This window comes from Anolis sagrei, chromosome X (genome assembly GCF_037176765.1).
Source record: "Anolis sagrei isolate rAnoSag1 chromosome X, rAnoSag1.mat, whole genome shotgun sequence".
In the NCBI taxonomy this organism is placed as follows: Eukaryota; Metazoa; Chordata; class Lepidosauria; order Squamata; family Dactyloidae; genus Anolis; species Anolis sagrei.
Window position 1 is genome coordinate 65,313,076 of NC_090034.1, and position 20,883 is coordinate 65,333,958.

Sequence of the window (20,883 nt, forward strand, 5' to 3'; positions counted from 1 at the left end):
GGACCCAAATTGGCCCACAGCTTGTGTGTCTGTCTGTTTATCTATCTATATGATATAAAAAAATTAAACAATTACTCTGATTTTCATTTTTGTGTGGAGCACACCAGAAGCTATTTTCTGCAGAGTCCACTATAAACACTGCACATTGCGTAAATGGCTGCCATTCAGAAGCTGGTTTTCCATGACTCCAGCGTTGAGCCAAAGATACCCCATTTGGGATCAGTTTAAGGGCCTTTTTACACTGCTGTATAAAATCCAGATGGTCTGCTTCAAACTGGATTATATGGAAGTGTGGACCCAGATAATCCACATCAGATCTTTGATAATCTGGATTATATAGCAGTGTAGAAGGGCCTAAGAAGCAAGTTTGGTGCCATCCAAACGTTCAGAACCACAATTCCTTTGTGCTCCAACTAGCAGGACCAGGTCATGTAGTTCAAAGCTACATCTTAGAGCAGGGTTCCTGAATTTTTTCAGCTACGGAGTCCTTTTTGCAATGAAGGTTTCTCGTGGAGCCCCAAGAAATGTTTATTGTTTAGTTTTATCTGTCTGTGGCCCGTTCTACGCTGTCATAAAATCCATATTATCAAAGCAGACAATCCACATTGGTTTATATGTGCCTACACTTTCATATAATCCAGTTCGAAGCAGATAATCTGGATTTTATATGGCAGCGTTCTATGGTTTATGTTCTATGAGGCATATTATATATGATATGTATACAGAAGTATGAATAAGATATGAAACAATAGTAAAGAAGAACTGGAGACACTGTTACTCATTATTCTACAAAATGATATCACAGCTAGCTAAAATGTTTGAAAAATGTCACAATGTTACATGTACACCCAAAGTTAATGTGAACAATGTAACATCTTGCGGCAGAGTTTAGCAGAGATTCCATGAAATCTCCCTCATTATTATTCCCCCTTAATCTCTGGGTTGAATTTTTTATAACAAACCAAAGAAGCTTCCCATAGAGGTTCTTCCATTGAATTTAGTTGAGAGTTCATCTTAGGGCACCATTTGTAAATATGCATTTCCAGGGTTCAGAGTTGAGTTTGATGTAAAGAAAAGCAATCATGTTACTTGCTCATGAGAAGCATTAGACAAAGCCACATTAGTGAGATTATTTATTAATTTACTTATTTACTTCATTTATATACCGCTTTTCTCAGCCCTTAGGCGACTCAAAGCGATTAAAGGAAAGTTTTCCCCCAAGTAATATGCATCCTCTCTACAGGATATCTTTAAGAAACAATTATATTATGTGTATTGATACTGAATTATTATTTTTATAATTTTTGTCTTCAGTGCAAAATGGATCAGTACATCAGAAAGATGGATTAAATGATGATGATATTGAACCTTACTTGAGTCCTCAGGCCAGACCGGTGAGTGCTAAAAATGTACCCATCTGTTTACTAATAGTGGGCAGTCTAGCTTTCATATATAATAAAGATTTTCTTCTCTCCCAAAAATCTTCTCAAGGGGTATTCTCGAAGAATGAAATAGTTATTATACTGGCTAATAGGAATAATAATAATAGTAATAATAATAATAATAATAATAATAAAACAATTAGAATTTTGATCTGTCTTTTTACAGGGATCAAGACTTTAATAATTCGAATGTTTTCTATTACAGGAATTGCATTGATCTTATTTGGATTATTTGGATTATTTGCATTGATCTTATTTGGTATATATACTTAGAATTATTGTCCGGGCTAGCTAAGCAGACCCCTCCTAAATACATTTTATCGAGAAATAATTGCTACTGGCTTCTTTAAGATTTACTTTAAACTACATTTACAGTATGTACTTGAGTATAAGCCTAGTTTTTCAGTCCCTTTTTTAGACTGAAAAAGCTCCCTTCGGCTTATACTCGAGTCAAGGTTATTTATTATTTTACTCTGTTATTAGGATATTTTATTACATTTATTATCTTACTCTATTATTACATTTACACTATTTTACTCTATTATTATTTTATTACATTTATTATTTTACTCTATATATTACTGTTTTGATTACATTTATAATTTTATTTTATTTGTTATTATTATGACATTTACATTATATTACTCAATTATTTTATCTCATTTATTATTTTGCTCTCTTTATTATTATTGGAAGGAAATGTAGGCACATTTACATTGAAGAAGGTTAAAATAATCATTTAATCAGAGTTGTACATTCTTATCTTAAATTACAGTTTTATGTAAATATTCAAAAACATTTATCCTACTAATGCTTCAATTAATGCCATTTTATTGGTATCTATTTTTATTTTGAAATTTACCAGTAGCTGCTGCATTTCCCACCCTCGGCTTATACTCGAGTCAATACATTTCCCCAGTTTTTTGTGGTAAAATTAGGTACTTCGTCTTATATTCAGGTCGGCTTATACATATACATATACGGTACATATATGGTATTTGAATTTACAGTTTAAATCAATTTTTTTTCATCTTATTTGGTTGTCAGTTTTAACCTATCTCTAATCGCACCCATTATTTATCTTGTAGAGCTTTTCTGTTACCTTATCTATAGAGTAAATAGTATTTTCGTATATGCACCTGTTTGTAGATAAATGGTGACTGCCTAAAGAACCAGTCTTTTAAAGATTCAAATCTCATCCTTAAACCTCAATCTCAGTTTAATATTGACTACTGAAAACATCATGGAAAATGCTTTTTTGTACTTTTGGAAGTTTTCAAATTATTGTTGGAATCTACTGGGAGATAAGTATATATTGTTCAATATATATTGCTGTATGCCATGTTGGATTTTGGCATACTCTGGTAAAGTCATCTTGTATTCAGAGCTATGACAGGATGTAGAGTGAATATGATCTCTGGCTCTTTCAGTTTCTGACCTCTCTTAAGTTTTTTTAATCCCTCCAAGAGGCTAACACAGCTATTTGTGATCCTAAACCATATTGCAATGTATTCAAAAATGCTGATTTACAGCAGATTAGTTGCAGTTTCAGAACAGTCATGAAGGGTAGGTAAATTGTATTATGTATTTAGTCTTCCGAGAAACAAGAACCTGAGGAATGGTCGTGTTTGAATCGGGGAAAATAGGTAGCAGATTCTTTTTGGTGTTTGACTTCATAAAACATATTTTAATGCTACTGAAGCTTCAGCAAAATTAAGAGATAAAGGGATGCTCCATTTATATAAACCCAAGGGAACTCAATACATGTCATACCCCATTCATGTAGTATGTTCATATTTTCCTGAAGCCATTCATGGCTTCAGCTATATTATCCTCTTCCCCACCTACCCTGGCTGTCAGGTTAAATGGACTGCTTGACTTGTTTTGGGTGAAATGGAAAAGTGGGGGTTGTTAGCAGCACACCTACAGCACTTCTTTATTTGATCCTGCTTCGTGCCTTTGCATATATACATCTTAAGTAGAAAGAAGAAGTAGGTATTCCATCATGACTTGCATGAAAGGTTGCAGTGAGAAAGAAAAAAGAGTTGGATATATGACTTTAGAAGTTTCGAAATGTAGTATATATTTAGCCATTCTATGTCATGGATTTCTTTGAGAATCTTATGAGAAATAAGAACCCCTTCCCAGAAACACACAATTAAAGACACAATCTTTGGAGTTATGGGATTAAAAAAAATTGCACCATGGACCTCCTAAAGCATGGGTGGCAACTGTGGAATGCCAGGAGGGCTTAGTAATCCCTTCGGAAATCAGGCCTGATGGTTAGAAAGTCCCCAAATCATTTTGCTCCCATATGCTCTCTGACTGCTGAGGGGGACTTTTTGCTATGTTTGTAAGTCCAGGAATGTGTATTGTCAGATTATGTCTCTAGAAGTCACTTCCAGTTTTTGTCTGGTGTTTTAAAAGGCAATTTCAGCGCCTAAAAATGACCTAGTGGTACCAGACCATGGCAAAAAAAGGCACCCACGGACCATTTGGAAGATAAAACTTCTGTTATCCAGAGAGGCCCTGAGGACCACAGAAACATTTGGCTTATGGGGTCGCACTGCCCACTCACTCTCCAAGCCTCTTCATCATTCCAAGGGCAGCGGTGTCAAACTTGTGACCCTAGAGATATTTCAGATACCAACTCCCAGAAGCCACTATTGCCAGCTTGCCCAATGGCCAAGAATTCTGGGATCTGAAGTTCAAAACACCTGAAGGGCCACAAGTTTGACACCACTGCCATAGAGGCAATATACCTCAGATGAAGGATCTAGTAATAATTAAAACAATTAACTTTGCAAATGTCCAATGTTGTGATAACAAACCATGTGTGCAGATGTAATAGATTAGCATTGTTTCATTATTCAAGGCCCTAAAATCCATTTTATGCTGTATCTAATTGAAACTCAGAATAGGAATGATTGAGGGAAGAGAGATAATCAGGTTTGTATTCTGCTTGATCAAAGCAGATTACAATGCCCTGGATGTTGTGTGTGTGTGTTCCTTCAAGTTGCCTGTTGACTTCTTTTCTTATGTCAGTAGAAAAAGGAAAAAACAAGGAGGTGATAGGGCCTCTTCGAGGAGAAGATGGGGCAATGCTGACAGGGGATAGGGAAAAGGCAGAACTACTTAATACCTTCTTTGCCTCGGTCTTCTCACAAAAAGAACGTCATCTTCAACCTCAGCAAGATGGAGTAGATGAGGGATTAGAGGACAACCAACCCCAAACTGGGAAACAAGTAGTCCAGGAATACCTGGCCGCTCTAAATGAGTTTAAGTCCCCAGGGCCAGATCAACTACACCCAAGAGTATTAAAGGAACTAGCGGAAGTCGTTTCGGAACCATTGGCAATCATCTTTGAGAGTTCTTGGAGAATGGGAGAAGTTCCAGCAGATTGGAGGAGGGCCAATGTGGTCCCAATCTTCAAGAAGGGAAAAAAGGATGACCCAAACAATTACCGTCCAGTCAGCCTCACTTCGATACCAGGCATGATTCTGGAAAAGATTGTTAAGGAAGTGGTCTGCAAATACTTAGGAACAAATGCGGTCATCGCTAATAGTCAACATGGATTTATCAAAAACAAGTCATGCCAGACTAATCTGATCTCTTTTTTCGATAGAGTTACAAGCTGGGTAGACAACAACAATTCTTTATTGATTAGTCAATTTTGACCATATCAAAACATGCAAAACATACAAGACATACACATACAGTAAAACCATATATGAATACAAGGCATCATGGCCTACTGGCCTGTCGACCCACTCCTAAATAATTGAGCAACTACAAGATAAAGAGTTAAAAGATTAAAAATTGATTAATTCCTTAAAATAGGGTTAGGGTGGGGGGCATGGGTAGGTTAAACTAGTGGCGTGTTACAAGCTGGGTAGATGGGGGGAATGCTGTGGATGCAGCGTACCTGGATTTCAGTAAGACCTTCAACAAGGTCCCCCATGACCTTCTGGCAAACAAACTAGTCCAATGTGGCCTAGGCAAAACTACGGTGAGGTGGATCTGTAGTTGGTTAAATGAATGAACCCAGAGGGTGCTCACCAATGCTTCCTCTTCATGTTGGAAAGAAGTGACGAGTGGAGTACCGCAGGCTTCCGTCCTGGGCCCGGTCCTGTTCAACATCTTGATTAATGACTTAGATGAAGGGCTATAAGGCATGATCATCAAATTTGCAGACGACACAAAATTGGGAGGGATAGCCAATACTCCAAAGGACAGGAGCAGGATTCAAAACGATCTTGACAGATTAGAGAGATAGGCCAAAATTAACAAAATGAAGTTCAACAGTGACAAATGCAAGATACTCCACTTTGGCAGAAAAAATGAAATGCAAAGATACAGAATGGGTGACGCCTGGCTCGAGAGCAGTACGTGTGAAAAAGATCTTGGAGTCCTTGTGGACAGCAAGTTAAACATGAGCCATCACAATGTGGCCAAAAAAAAGCCAATGGGATTTTGGCCTGCATCAATAGGAGCATAGTGTCTAGATCTAGGGAAGTAATGCTATCCTTCTATTCTGCCTTGGTTAGACCACGCCTGGAATATTGTGTCCAGTTCTGGGCACCATAGTTGAAGAGGTGTGATTTGAATGCAATATTCCTGCTTCTTGGCAGGGGGTTGGACTGGATGGCCCATGAGGTCTCTTCCCACTCTTTGATTTTATGATTCTATGACCCCATGAATTTCATAGGGTTTTTAAGGCAAATAATACTTAGAGGTGGTTTTGACAGTTCTTTCCTTTGAAATATAGCCCAAGGCAGGCCTGCATAACTTGGCAGTTGAAAGGGGCCGAGATTAAAATAGGCTAAACCTCTTCAGTCCACAGATAAGTTTTTAGCGCCTCGCTCAGGGTTTACGAGAGGACACCTTTCCCTCAGAGCAAGCAGCAAAGTGGAATTGTCTCCGTTTCTCCACCTCCCCTCTCAAACGGCCAATCCATTTTCATGTTTTAACACAACCTGAAGCCTAAGATTTTTACCCCCTCCGCGGAAAAAGGTCCCATTCCACTTAAAATTTAATCCCCTCCCCCTACTACTCTAACCTAAGCCCAACAACCTCCCCAGGCCACGTTTCCAACTGAGACCAGCACTTCATGTGCCCCTTTGTCACAGGTTAATTTGGTACCTTTGGTACATAGAAAGGAAACATGTAGAGGAGGGTATAATGGGTTCCAATTTCTACTTTGCCAGAGCACTTTGTGTGACCTCCCTAAGGCTTAAGCTCAGAGCCTTGGTGGACTGCGCTAAAACCTTGTGAGGGTTGCATCTGGCCCACATATCGTGGAGGCCTGGCCTACAGTATCTGGAATCATTGGAGGTCTCCCACACAAGTACTAACTAAGGCTAACTTTCATTAGCTTCCAAGATCAGACTGGTTTGGAGCCTTTAGAGTAATTAAGCCTTTTCCTGGAATTAAATCAGCTTGGTTGGTTTTTTTGTTTTGTTTTTTTTGCTCTGTGCTCTTGACTCCTTTTTGTTTTGGGGGGAATCAAAGGTGAGCCGTCATCAATTTCTTGTCTGCATGACACTTGAGAATATGTTCCTTTTTATAATTAGCCAGACAGTCATGAACTTCACAATTGGTATGATTCCCCCCCCCCCCCCAAAGCACATGGCCCCAGGGTCTCTTTCCCACCATACCCTTTGGCACACCACCCAATTGTCCAATAATGGGTATTTGCCAACTACGCCCAGTATTGAGTGGGGTGTAGCCTCATTGTTGCCAGAGGATCTCCTTTCCAACCTGGGAACTAAATAGTATTATAGTTTTGTTTTCAGTTGCTTTCAAGCTAGATGTTTTTGGAAGGAACCATGAGATAGGCAAAAATTTGCCTCTGCATCCTCAACACTTATCCATTCTTACCTTAAAATGACAATTCCATAATATACATTAGTAGCCCCCGGTGGCGCAGTGGGTTAAACCCCTGTGCCAGCAGGACTGAAGACCAACAGGTAGCGGGTTCGAATCCGGGGAGAGTGCGGATGAGCTCCCTCTATCAGGTCCAGCTCCTCATGCAGGGACATGAGAGAAGCCTCCCACAAGGATGGTAAAAACATCAAAACATCAGGGCGTCCCCTGGGCAACGTCCTTGCAGACGGCCAATTCTCTCACACCAGAAGCGACTTGAAGTTTCTGAAGTCACTTCTGACACGACAAAAAAAATTAGTACCTATAGGAAGATATTCTCTGTCCACAAAGCAGATGCCAATCTAATTATGATAGGATTGAAGTAATACATCCTTTGGATATAGGTAACCCAGGTCCCCCTGGTGGGGCAGTGGGTTAAACTGCTGAACTTGCTGACTGAAAGGTCGGCTCGAATCCGCAGGATGGGGTGAGCTCCCGCTGTTAGGTCCAGCTTCTGTCAATCTCGCAATTTGAAAATATGCAAATGTGAGTAGATTAATAGGTGGAAATGTAGCGGTGTTCCATGCAGTCATGCTGACAACATGACCTTGGAGGTGCCTACAGACAACGCCGGCTCCTCGGCTTAGAAATGGAAATGAACACCAACCCTCAGAGTTGGACATGACTAGACTTAATGTCAAGGCTAGGTATTGATAGTGGAATGCTGCTGTGTCATATCCCTTAGTTTCTACATTAAAAGGGTAGCATAGCCAAAGCTGGAAAAAGTACCATCTTTTTACAAGTCACAAGTATCTTCATTTTCTTAAGTAAGAGGTAAATTAAATGGATTGATGCTGGTTGAGCAGTTGGCAAAGACAACTTTGTAGTGATTATTGGTTAAGATCATCTTGATGCTTCGGTATTTTCACCAGAACATTGCCAGTAGCAGCTAAAGTCTGTGATATGTCTTATTCAATTCTCTGAGAGTTCTGCAATAGATTAGAGACTACAGAAAAACCATAAATATTGGCCCATATTCATAATGCACTGGAGATGGGTTGACATACTTGCTTCTTGCCAACTCGATATTTTCTGTGTATAGGTGGGTGGTTGACTCCACTTTAATTAACTTTAATTAAGATTTACATTTTCAGGGTTTCTTTGTACACTAGGACTTTCAATTCTGTTTTAATTCTCTGTTAGATTTTTTTAAAACGTGTGCTTGGAAAGTAGTTGTGTCTTTGGAGAGCTATCTGGTTTCTGAAGTGTGTTTCAAAAGTAGTTCCTAGAGAAAAAAACATACAAAACTTACTCATTTTGAAATGAGTTTTGGAAAATTACATTTTGGGGGGGACAGTATAGCTCATAGACAGCATTATAGAGATGATGAGAGTTGTTATCAAAAGAATATTTCCAAGCGCTGCTTCAAGTATTAATATACTGCTGTTTTTAGATGTGCTGTTTATTCCTTTCTTAACCCAGTAAAAACTATCATCTGTACTCTTGTTGGCTTCCATTTGCATTTTAATTGTTTAATTGTATCAATAGTGAATAGAATAGTCCTTACGAACCTTCTTTGCTTTAGTTTTATCTACCTTAGAAGTAGTTAAATGCTTCAACAATTTATCATGGTACCAGAAAATCAAGGCATTGAATGTTTATTTATTTATTTTATTTATTTAGAACTTTTATATACCGGTCTTCTCACCTCTAGAGAGAGACTCAGGCCAGTTTACAACGTGATTCAAAGACAATAGTTTAAAACATCACACCATGAAACACATTAATACAAAAAGACATTAAAAGCAATCATACAATTACAATATCTGTTGTAAACCACCCTGAGTTGTTGTTGTATTTGTTGATGATGATGATGTTGTTATTATTATTTAGTAAACTTGGATAAGCATCAAATACAAGCTACAGCTTTCAGTATATGAAGTGTTTGCTGTTTCAGATATTTATGTTTTAATGGGTCATAAGTTCAAACATAAGCAGGTAATATTTGGAAAAAATGTTTTGGTGGGAGGGTTTAAAATATACTTCTTGGTAATGACAAATTTAAAGGGTTCTTTAGGGAAAGATTGTCTTGGAAGACATGCATATAAAGACACTTAATATAAGTGACCGCATTTCTGTGTACCTTTGTTCTGTGTATTTGTATATCATTGTTATTCCACATGATCTCTTCAATCATCTGGAGAGGCCCTGCTCACGCTCCCACCTCCTTCGCAGGCGCGATTGGTGGGGACGAGGGAGAGGGCCTTCTCGGTGGTGGCCCCCCAATTCTGGAACTCACTTCCCAGGGACATTAGACATGCCCCAACGTTGGCAGTGTTTAGGAGGAGCCTGAAAACGTGGTTGTTCCAGTGTGCCTTCCCAGAATAAGAACTCTCAGCAATATGTCCTCACAATGCACTTTAATGCTGACTTAGGATAGACTGGCCTCCCTCATTTCTCTCTGAAAAATCCTATCCTAGTTATATTTTACCTTGTTCACATCAGCATATTTTCAATTTTAATCTATTACATTTGGCCCGGCCATTTTTAAAATTGTTTATGTCACTATTGATTGTTTTTTGTTTATGTGATTTATATGATTTGTAATTCATTGATTGTTTATTGATGTTGTGTTTATTGATGTTTTGTTTGATGTACTTTGGGCTTGGCCACATGTAAGCCGCACCGTGAGATGGTAGCTGGGTACAAATAAAGATTATTATTATTATTATTATTATTATTATAACATTCATACTGCAATATGCTGTTTTACCTGATTATTCCGTTTTTTTTCCTGTTCCAGAACAACGCATACACTGCAATGTCGGATTCCTACCTGCCGAATTACTACAGCCCATCCATTGGATTCTCCTACTCCTTAGGTGAAGCAGCGTGGTCTACTGGGAGTGACCCACCCATGCCCTACTTGACATCTTATGGACAACTAAGCAATGGAGAGCATCATTTTCTCCCCGAGGGCATGTTTGGACAGCCAGGGGCTCTTGGCAGTACCCCCTTTCTTGGACAGCATGGCTTTAACTTTTTTCCAAGTGGGATTGACTTCTCTGCTTGGGGCAATAACAGTTCTCAGGGGCAATCAACTCAAAGTTCTGGCTATAGCAGTAACTATGCTTATGCACCAAGCTCACTGGGTGGAGCCATGATTGATGGGCAATCTGCTTTTTCCAGTGAGACCCTGAATAAGGCACCAGGCATGAATACTATAGACCAAGGGATGGCAGCCTTGAAGCTAGGCAGCACTGATGTAGCAAGCAACGTCCCAAAAGTTGTTGGCTCTGCTGTTGGCAGTGGATCAATTGCCGGTAACATTGTGGCTTCTAACAGTCTGCCTCCTGCTACAATTGCTCCTCCAAAACCAGCATCCTGGGCTGATATTGCCAGCAAGCCTGCAAAACAGCAGCCCAAGCTGAAGACTAAGAATGGCATTGCAGGATCAAGTCTTCCACCACCACCCATAAAACATAACATGGATATTGGGACTTGGGATAACAAAGGGCCAGTGGCAAAAAACCCTTCCCAGGCTTTAGTTCAGAATATTGGCCAGCCCCCAGCCCAAATATCTCCTCAACCATTGGGTCAGCAGATGTGTAACAGCCCGCCAGCTGTGCAGCCTTCAACTGGACAACCACCGCAACCTTTGCCAGCACCACCGACCTCGCAACCCACTCAGCTGCCAGTTCAGCAACAGGCAGCTCAGCCAGCTCGCTGGGTTGCACCTCGTAATCGTGGAAATGGGTTTGGCCAAAATGGAGTGGATGGTACTACAGCTGGACAGTCTCAAGCTACTTCTGGTTCTGCCCCTCTAGAGCCACATCCAGTCTTGGAGAAGTTGAGATCCATCAACAATTACAATCCTAAGGATTTTGACTGGAACCCAAAGCATGGCCGGGTTTTCATCATTAAGAGTTATTCTGAAGATGATATCCACCGTTCCATTAAATATAACATCTGGTGCAGTACAGAGCATGGTAATAAGAGACTGGATGCTGCTTACCGCTCAATGAATGGTAAAGGTCCTGTTTACTTACTGTTCAGTGTCAACGGCAGTGGTCATTTCTGCGGAGTTGCAGAAATGAAGTCTGCTGTGGACTACAACACATGTGCAGGTGTGTGGTCCCAGGACAAATGGAAGGGACGCTTTGATGTAAGGTGGATTTTTGTGAAGGACGTTCCCAATAGCCAACTGCGGCACATTCGCCTAGAAAACAATGAGAATAAACCAGTGACCAACTCCAGGGACACTCAAGAGGTGCCTCTGGAAAAGGCTAAGCAGGTGCTGAAAATCATTGCTACCTACAAGCACACCACTTCTATCTTTGATGACTTCTCACACTATGAGAAACGCCAGGAGGAGGAAGAAAATGTGAAAAAGGTAACTGCTTCACTGCAAGGTTTTAGTTGGGAATGAGCGACAAAGGAGAGTTGGCTGTATTTGTATAGGCTAGATCTGACTATAAGCAAAGTCCCACACTAGTTGAAGGGCATATCCATAATTAAGGGGATACCGTTGCAGTTTAAATTTTGTAGGTCTAGATTTACATCAAATGGATGTGTCACTGGACGTAATTCTTTAACATAAAATTGGTACTTGAGATGGAAATAACATGGAAAGAACAAGGGTAGTTTTCTAACCAATAAAAATTAAGAGCATTTCAGGATGTTTTAGAAAATTTTTACCATAGATTAACAATAAGGTTGTAAAGGTTTTCCCTTGACATTAATTCTAGTCATGTCCGACTCTGCGGAGTGGTGCTCATCTCCATTTCTAAGCCGAAGAGCCGGCGTTGTCCGTAGATGCCTCCAAGGTCATGTGCCCACTGTCATGACTGCATGGAGCGCCGTTACCTTCCCGCAGAAGTGGTACCTATTGATCTACTCTCATTTGAATGTTTTCGAGCTGCTGGGTTGGCAGAAACCGGGCCTAGCAGTGGGAATTCACTCTGGATTTGAACTGCCAATGTTTCAGTCAGCAAGTTCAGCAGCTCGACAGTTTAATCTGCTGCGCCACTAGAATCATAGAGTTGGAAGAGACCTCATAGGCCATCCAGTCCAACCCCCTGCCTAGAAGCAGGAATATTGCATTCAAAGCACCCCTGACAGATGGCCATCCAGCCTCTGTTTAAAAGCCTCCAAAGAAGAAGCCTCCACCACACTCCAGGGCAGAGAGTTCCACTGCTGAATGGCTCTCACAGTCAGGAAGTTCTTCCTAATGTTCAGATGGGATCTCCTTTCTTGTAGTTTGAAGCCATTGTTCCGTGTCCTAGTCTCCAAGGAAGCAGAAAACAAGCTTGCTCCCTCCTCCCTGTGGCTTCCTCTCACATATTTATACATGGCTATCATGTCTCCTCTCAGCCTTCTCTTATTCAGGCTAAACATGCCTAGCTCTTTAAGCCGCTCTTCATAGGGCTTGTTCTCCAGACCCTTGATCATTTTAGTCGCCCCCCTCTGGACACATTCCAGCTTGTCAGTATCTCTTCAATTGTGGTGCCCAGAATTGGACACAAAATTCCAGATGTGGTCTAACCAAGGCAGAATAGGGGTTCCTGGATTAACAATATGCACATTTATATCCCACCTTTCTCCCAAAAGAGCTATGTGAAAGAAGACAACCAGGTTGTATAAGTAAACAAAAATATTTTGAACCTTCTAGAGACCACTTTAGAGATTCTTCCAAACTGCTTTTTGGCTTTTTATTTCACCTGTCTTCACTTTTCTTATGGTTGCCATTTCAATGGGTTGTGTTTTTTTCCTGAATGGCTAACGTTGAAAATATCTGGGGCAGGTATGAGCATAGGTAAGATTCCAAAGAGTTAGTTTAGACATATCCAAAGCTTTTGACTTTTGATTTGCATGTACACAAGTCATGTCAGTATTTTACCTATGAAAATCATCTTCATTTCAAAGGTATTGGGTGAAGATAGGGCTGCTGAAACTCACCAGTCCAGAGTTTAGGCAAGTTATATGGCAGTCACTGAGAGATGCTTGATATGTGTTTAAGTAACTATTTGGCAGTGTTATTTGTTTTCATTGACATACAAACCAAGTTATGCTTTAGTATAACTAACTGGGATTTATGTTCATTATGACTAATTTGTTTCACTGATTACAGTAGTTTTAAACATGATTTAAACATGATTTAAACATGATTAACTCAGTCTAAAGAAAATTCTTAAGGCAGACTACAAATGGCCCAGATCCTCTTCACTAATTATGGGAACTCAACTGCCTTGGAACCCATCTACTGGGGCTAAATCAGGGTGAGCACAGGGGTGAATGGACACTGTAGTGTCCACATGATGCATGGAACTGTTGGGTTACCTAAAATTGTGGGGTGGTCCAGAGCTTCTCCACATTTTTGCCACATGTAAACAGTTGGTCGGGTTCTGTGCTCCTGGTCGCTGCTGTGATGGTGATGGCAACTAGCACTCCACTCCAGATCAGTTCCAGGGAAGGTATCCTGTATAGATACAGCCTTGGTGAATATAATCTTAGGGCTGAACATTGGGATCCTGATGTGATTTTTATAGGAGTAGATACTGTATGTTTTCAAAACATAACAGCTGCCGCCTTGAAGCTGTGAAGATGAAGGGTTAGAAGGCATGATCATCAAGTTTACAGATGACACAAAATGGGAGGGATAGCCAATACTCCAGAGGACAGGAGCAGGATTAAAAACAATCTTGACAGATTAGAGAGATGGGCCAAAACTAACAAAATGAAGTTCAACAGTGACAAATGCAAGATACTCCACTTTGGCAGGAAAATGAAATGCAAAGATACAGAATGGGGGACGCCTGGCTCGAGAGCAGTACGTGTGAAAAAGATATTGGAGTCCTCGTGGACAGCAAGTTAAATATGGATCAATGTCATGTGGCGGCAAAAAAAGCCAATGAGATTTTGGTCTGCATCAATAGGAGCATAGTGTCTAGATCTAGGGAAGTAATGCTACCCCTCTATTCTGCCTTGGTTAGACCACGCCTGGAATATTGTGTCCAGTTCTGGGCACCATAATTGAAGAGAGATATTGACAAACTGGAATGTGTCCAGAGGACGGTGACTAAAATGATCAAGGATCTGGAGAACAAGCCCTATGAAGAGCGGCTGAAAGAGCTGGGGAAGTTTAACCTGAAGAAGAGAAGGCTGAGAGGAGACATGATAGCCATGTATAAATATGTGAGAGGAAGTCACAGGGAGGAGGGAGCAAGCTTGTTTTATGCTTTCCTGGAGACTAGGACGCGGAACAGTGGCTTCAAACTACAAGAAAGGAGATTCCATCTGAACATTAGGAAGAACTTCCTGACTGTGAGAGCTGTTCAGCAGTGGAACTCTCTGCCCCGGAGTGTGGTGGAGGCTACTTCTTTGGAGGCTTTTAAACAGAGGCTGAATGGCCATCTGTCAGGGGTGCTTTGAATGTAATATTCCTGCTTCTTGGTAGAATAGGGTTGGACTGGATGGCCCATGAGGTCTCTTCCAACTCTATGATTCTAAGACATTTGGGAGGTTTATTTGAGTCAGGGAAGCCCAGAGAATTCACCCCCAGTGTCAGTGGTTTGTTGCTGCTGCTATACATCATTTTATCAGTACAGGAATTCAGCATCCAAAGGTTGGGGGTTTTTTTGGTATCTGGATAGGGTTCTGGAATCAAACCCCTGTGGATACAGAGGGTGCCAGGCATTCTTTTATTGACACTGAGATAGTGAAGGAACACTAATAAACACATATGATTGTTGAAAAATATGCTTTCATCATCAAAACAAATGACAATTCATCTTTTATTTTTGAGATCCTACTTCCTAAGAGCTTCTTGTTTCCACAATGATAGAAGGATGTTTCTGCATGCATATTCCTTGAAGCATCACTATTTCATTTTCACAGATGATATAACTATGCAATTGTTACATTAAATGGATGCCTGCCTATTAGTATTGTAGCACCTATATGAGAATAGCTCTCTAATATCGGGAAAGGAGTTTTAAAATGTGTTAGACAACATTCTGTGAAATTAACAATTAGCCAGTTGATAAAAACTGTTTGCAGTCCTTAATACAGGAATTATATTTTCAGGCTGCTAATTTTCCAGGCTTTGGAATTCAGACACATATTTTACTCCTCTACAGCAGGTATAGGAATTATGTGGCCTTCAGGATATTTTTGGATTGTAAGCCTATAGTGGCTTAGCCAGGACAGCAATATTTAGAAGAACAGGAATTGTGGGAGTTGAAGTCCAAAACACCCGGAGGAGGGCCGAAGTTGGCCCATGCCTTCTTTAGCATCACCATGAATGAAAATGTGCTTGGAGGCACCCTGGCAATTTGTTAGTTAAAAATTGCAATATCTTCTGGTTACCAATTTCAATCGATGCTCCAAAGGGCATGGTAAAATAGTGTCCTTTATATAAAATGGCAAAATCAAGGTTTGCTTTTTAGATTTTTAAAAATATTTTGAAATCATTAATGCCAAATCCATAGATACAGATAGCCTATTGTGTTCTATTCCCTATTCATGGTTTCTTAAGGGAAGGATAAAAAAAATAAAATAGACAGCCAACTTTACTCCTGATTATTTTACAGATTTTTCACAATTTTTGTATAAATGCTCTTACAGCAATTAACTGTGACATGATTGATGCAGTTCCTGTATAATATATCATATGATCTGTACATGGTTTTCTTGACAAGTTTGTTACTTTAAATTGATCAAAATGAAAAAGTTACCAGTATTAAAAAACTCTAAAATTAGAACAGCACAACAACAGAGAGGAAACAAACAAGGACATCTAATCACCTCTCAACAAAAGATTGCTCCAGGCACTGCCAGGCAATCAAATGCTAATCAAGGTAGTCAGTTGAAACATTCACATCTAGCTCCAACAGACAAGAGTCCTTTGTCCCACCCTGGTCATTCCACACATATATAAACCCCTTTTTCCTAGTTCCAACAGACCTCACTACCTTTGAGGATGCTTGCCATAGATGCAGGCGAAACGTCAGGAGAACATGCCTCTAGAACATGGCCATATAGCCCGAAAAAAACTACAAGAACCCAGAATAAGTTATTGTTTATAAAAAGATGCTTATATTTTTAGTAATGTTATACCCACTTATTGAACATAATGTCATATCTCCATAAATATATTTTAATAAATATATCCTAACTCTTGAGCATATAAAAACTAAAAAAGAAAAGGGACTAATATACAATCTTTCTCAACCTCTTTCTCAATAATACAGTTTGAATTAGTCATTTCTCTAAGTGTTCCTTCAAGTTCTGGCTACCCCACTAATTCTACGTGGTTTTCTTAGGCAAGAAAAAAGTGAATGGTTTGTCATTGCCATATAAAATATATGGTATCAATATTCATGTGTGCTTTTTTTTTAAAAAGTATTTTATTAAAGATTTTTTTGCATTACAATAAAACAAAGAAAGTAAGTAGTACATAAGGGTTTCTGGGGGGGAAGGGGGGGTTCTAAAGAGGAGGAGGGGAGGAAAGGGGGTTTGGGGAAAATGTTATGGAGAGGGAAAGGATGGAAGAAAAAAAGGGTTTAACTTCCATTCTTCTTTCTTTTGTTCAGTTCTTCTGACCACATACATTACTTAAATTGTAGAGTCTATTTCCCTTTTTCATCATTTTCTATCTGCACTCTTTTTTTCTTGTTTAGTTTCTGATCTTTATATATTCTTCAAAAATTGTCAAGTCTATCATTTTTATTGCTCTTCCAGTATTGTTCTTTTAAAAAAGTTAGTTTATCCATATCTTTTATCTCCAATATTTTATCTAACCATAGTTCCTTAGATGGTATAACCTCTGATTTCCAGTGTTTTGCAAGAACTATCCTAGCTGCAGTTGTAAAGAATGTAAATAATTTATCTTTATCGGGATCCACCATTTCTTCTGTGTCGAACCTTCCTAATAAATAATATTCTAGATTCATTAAGAAATCAATTTTTATTATCCTGTGGCATTATCTGTGGATAATTTTCCAATAATTAGATACTTTATCACAGGTCCACCACATATGGTAGTAGGACCCTTCATGTGACATTTCCAGCACTTATTGTCTATCTTTTTGTACATTATTCCTAATTTCTTGGGAGTCATATACCACAAATGTATTATCTTTAACCATTTTTCTTTCAAATCTCAGGCGTAATTATATTTTAATTTCTTAGTCCATATTTGCTCCCATTCCTTTAATTTAATAAGTCTACTAGTGTTTCTTGCCCATTTTATCATAGTTTTTAATCTCCTCTGTTTCTGTGGCCCAGCCAATTAGTTTGTTGTATATTTTTGTTATGATCTTCTTTTCCGTTTGTATCAATTTCTCCCCAAAGTTTTCATTTTCGCTGAAACCTATTTTTATCTGAATTATAACACTCCTTAATTTGCATATATTGAAACCATGAAATGTTTGTATAGCCTTGCAATAACCTTTCTTGTGTTCTCAGCTGGAGCATTCCCTTTTTTAGTCAACATTTCTTTATAAGTGGGCCATTTCATCCAGTTCAACATCCTTCTCTGATTGGCCTCCAAGGGGGATAGCCACAATGGGATTTTAAAGTGAAAGTTTCTTTTATATTTTCCCCAAACCTTGATGAGTGACGACCTAATAAAATGATTACCAATTTTTGTTCCACTTTGGCTTTCCCGTACTACAAATAGGAATGCCACCCTCTTCTCAAGTCGAAACCTTCAAGTCGAAGCCTTAACTTTTGTAAGATTTGATTACTCCTTGATCCAGGCTAGTGCACAAGCTTCAAAATAAAGTTTAAAGTCTGGGTGGCCACATCCTCCTCTACTTTTGGAATCTATCATAATTATAAATTTGATTCTTAGTTTTTTACCTTTCCATATAAATTTCATCAAATCTTTGTTCCATTCTTTAAATATTTTTGTATTTTGAGTTATAGAATGATTTTGGAACAAATAGAGCATTTTGGGAAGTAAATTCATTTTTATAACTGCTATTCGACCCAACATAGGTTCAAAATTTTCAAGTTTTCCAATTCCTTATTTCTTTCCATTTCTGCATATAGTTTATTTTCTAATAGCTGTGTGTTGCTAGCTGTAATCCAAATTCCTAGATATTTAATTTTCGTTGAGATTTTCAATCCAGTCTTTTCATGTAGTTTTTCTTGATTCTTTTTGGATTTTTTTGTTAGGATCGTTGTTTTTCAATCGTCCAAATTCTTTAATTTTATGAAGCCAACTCTGTGTGCTGTTTTTTGGGTCCTCAATTACACATATTACATAATCAACGAACGCCCTGATTTATATTCTTTTTTTGAAATACTTTTTATTTTATTGAGATAGTATAGAATACATGGAAAGAGGGTGAATATTTTCAAGAAGATAGGAAAGTAGGAAAATTGTATTCTTGCTGTACCATCCGGCCCAGATGGATACACTGAGTTTCTATAAAACAAAGCAAGAAGAAATAATTTATTATCTTAAGAAAACAATGAATATGGCCCTAACTGCTAAAGTAATACTGGACTCCAGGGAAATGGCAAAAATAGTTATGATTCACAAAGAAGATACAAAGACGGACGTTGTCCATAACTATCGCCCAATATCCCTATTAAATACTGATTACAAAATTTTAATATTTTGGCTAATAGATTCAAAGAATTCTTAAATGACTGGAAAAGCAAGGGTCAGACAGGCTTCCTCCCAAATAGAAATATGAGAGATAATGTAAGGATCATTTTGGACACAATTGAGTATTATGAAACTCACCATCAGAAAGAATTAGCATTACTATCATTGGACACGGAGAAGACATTTGATAATCTAAATTGGGACTTTTAAAAATCACTATTTAAAGAAGTGGACATTGGCTTTCAGTTCCAAATTGTGATAGACCCCATATATGAGCAACAAAGAGCAAGGATTCTGATAATTGGACTTCAGACAAAGGAATTCCCTATAAATAAACATAACAAGGTTGTCCACTATCCCCACTAATTTTTATATTTGCACTGGAAATCCTATTGAATATAAAAGAGAATTGGGGAATGAGGGATATAAAAGTGGACAAGGAAGAATGTTGTGTGCTTTTTATTAATTAATTAATTAATTTTATCCCACTTTTTCTCCCATGGATGGGATTCAAAGTGGTGTACAAGGCTAAAACAGCAAAAATAAGCATAACATAAAAACATCCACAAAAACATCATGAACCTAATAATAATAATAATAATAATAATAATAATGAATAATGCTTTATTTATAACCCGCCCTATCTCCCCGAGGCGACTGAACAGATAACACACAATACATATCATAGCTAAACAAATTTATATATTAAGCTATAAATAATTTAAAAAACATTCCCTAAACCTCAGGCTGCTGAGGTTTATCTGTAAAAACAATTATATTAAGCGCCTAAAAACTCAATTTTTCTTTAGGCCACATAAAAAACACTGCCAGGTCTAAAATACCATATATACTCAAGTATAAGCCAACCCGAATATAAGCCAAGGCACCTAATTTTATCACAAAAACTGGGAAATTTATTGACTTGAATCTAAGCCGAGGGTCTGTTTTTACACTAATGTGTGATTTCTGCTGTGTAATCTTTGAAAGGAATGATATTTGGCATAAAATTCTCTGGCATATCAGTGAGTAACTTTATGAATTGGAACCAGAGTAAAGAGAGGGGCCAAGAAGACAGGGCCATGTTGTCTTCAGTGTCATCAGTTGGGAGCCCCTCCCCCCAATACCAACTGCTACTCTGGGACCAGAGTAGAGAGGGGTTCAGGACGATATTGTACCGTATATTTCGGGGTACAAGATGACTTTCTAAGCCAGGAAAATCATCTCAAAAGTGGGGAGTCGTCTTGTACCCCGGTATAAACTCCGTCGGCTCATTTTTCCCTCGCCTCCCCCGCCCTTGGCATCTCCGCGTGGTGGAGCCTGAGGAAGAGGAGGGCGGAGGGAGGGAGGGATGGGCGAGGAGGAGGAGGAGCGGAAGGCTTTTCTACCAAGCCGGCAGCGTGGTAGCCTACTGGGTTGTGTTCACCGTGTCCGGCATGCAGTTGACTCTGCCTCCGCCCTCAAGCCCAGCTGCCGCAGGAGCCACAGCCAGAGCGGCGGGGGCGGGAGAGCTCGCCTCGGGCTGCTCTGGCCCCGCCCCCCATGGGGGCCCCGCCCCTCCTGCCCCCACCCCCCGCTCCGGCTTCGACTCCTGCTGCATTACCAGGCTGGCTGGGGGGTGTTTGCGTGCTGTGCTGTCCCTGGTCTGCTGCTAGCTTCGCCTCTGGTCTCAAGGCTGCCGAGGGAGCCAAAACCGGAGCTTGGGGCAGAGTCACAAGGGGTGGGGTCCTCTTCTCCCACTGCCTCCCCGCTCCGGTTTTGGCTCCCTCGGCAGCCTTGAGACTAGAGGCGAAACTAGCAGCAGACCAGGGACAGCACAGCACGCAAACACCCCCAGCCAGCCTGGTAATGCGTCAGGAGTCGAAGTCAGAGCAGGGGGCGGGGCCCTCCACGGAGAGCGGGGCGGAGCTGCCAGAGGCGAGCTCTCCCATCCCCGCCACTCCAGCTTTGGCTTCTGTG

At 39.7% G+C, this 20,883-nt stretch overlaps 1 protein-coding gene across 2 annotated transcripts in view; it reads left to right on the forward strand.

Annotated features, from left to right (window-relative positions):
- The window catches only part of LOC132780825 (YTH domain-containing family protein 2), a 31,894-nt gene that overhangs the window by 2,841 nt on the left and 8,170 nt on the right, over positions 1–20,883 (forward strand). For both annotated transcript variants that reach the window (XM_060784627.2, XM_060784626.2), the window contains 2 exons: positions 1,315–1,394; positions 10,111–11,700. In XM_060784627.2, coding sequence (XP_060640610.2) covers positions 10,129–11,700 — 1,572 coding nt within the window. In that variant the 5' untranslated portion in view covers positions 1,315–1,394; positions 10,111–10,128. The remainder of the gene's footprint in view (positions 1–1,314; positions 1,395–10,110; positions 11,701–20,883) is intronic.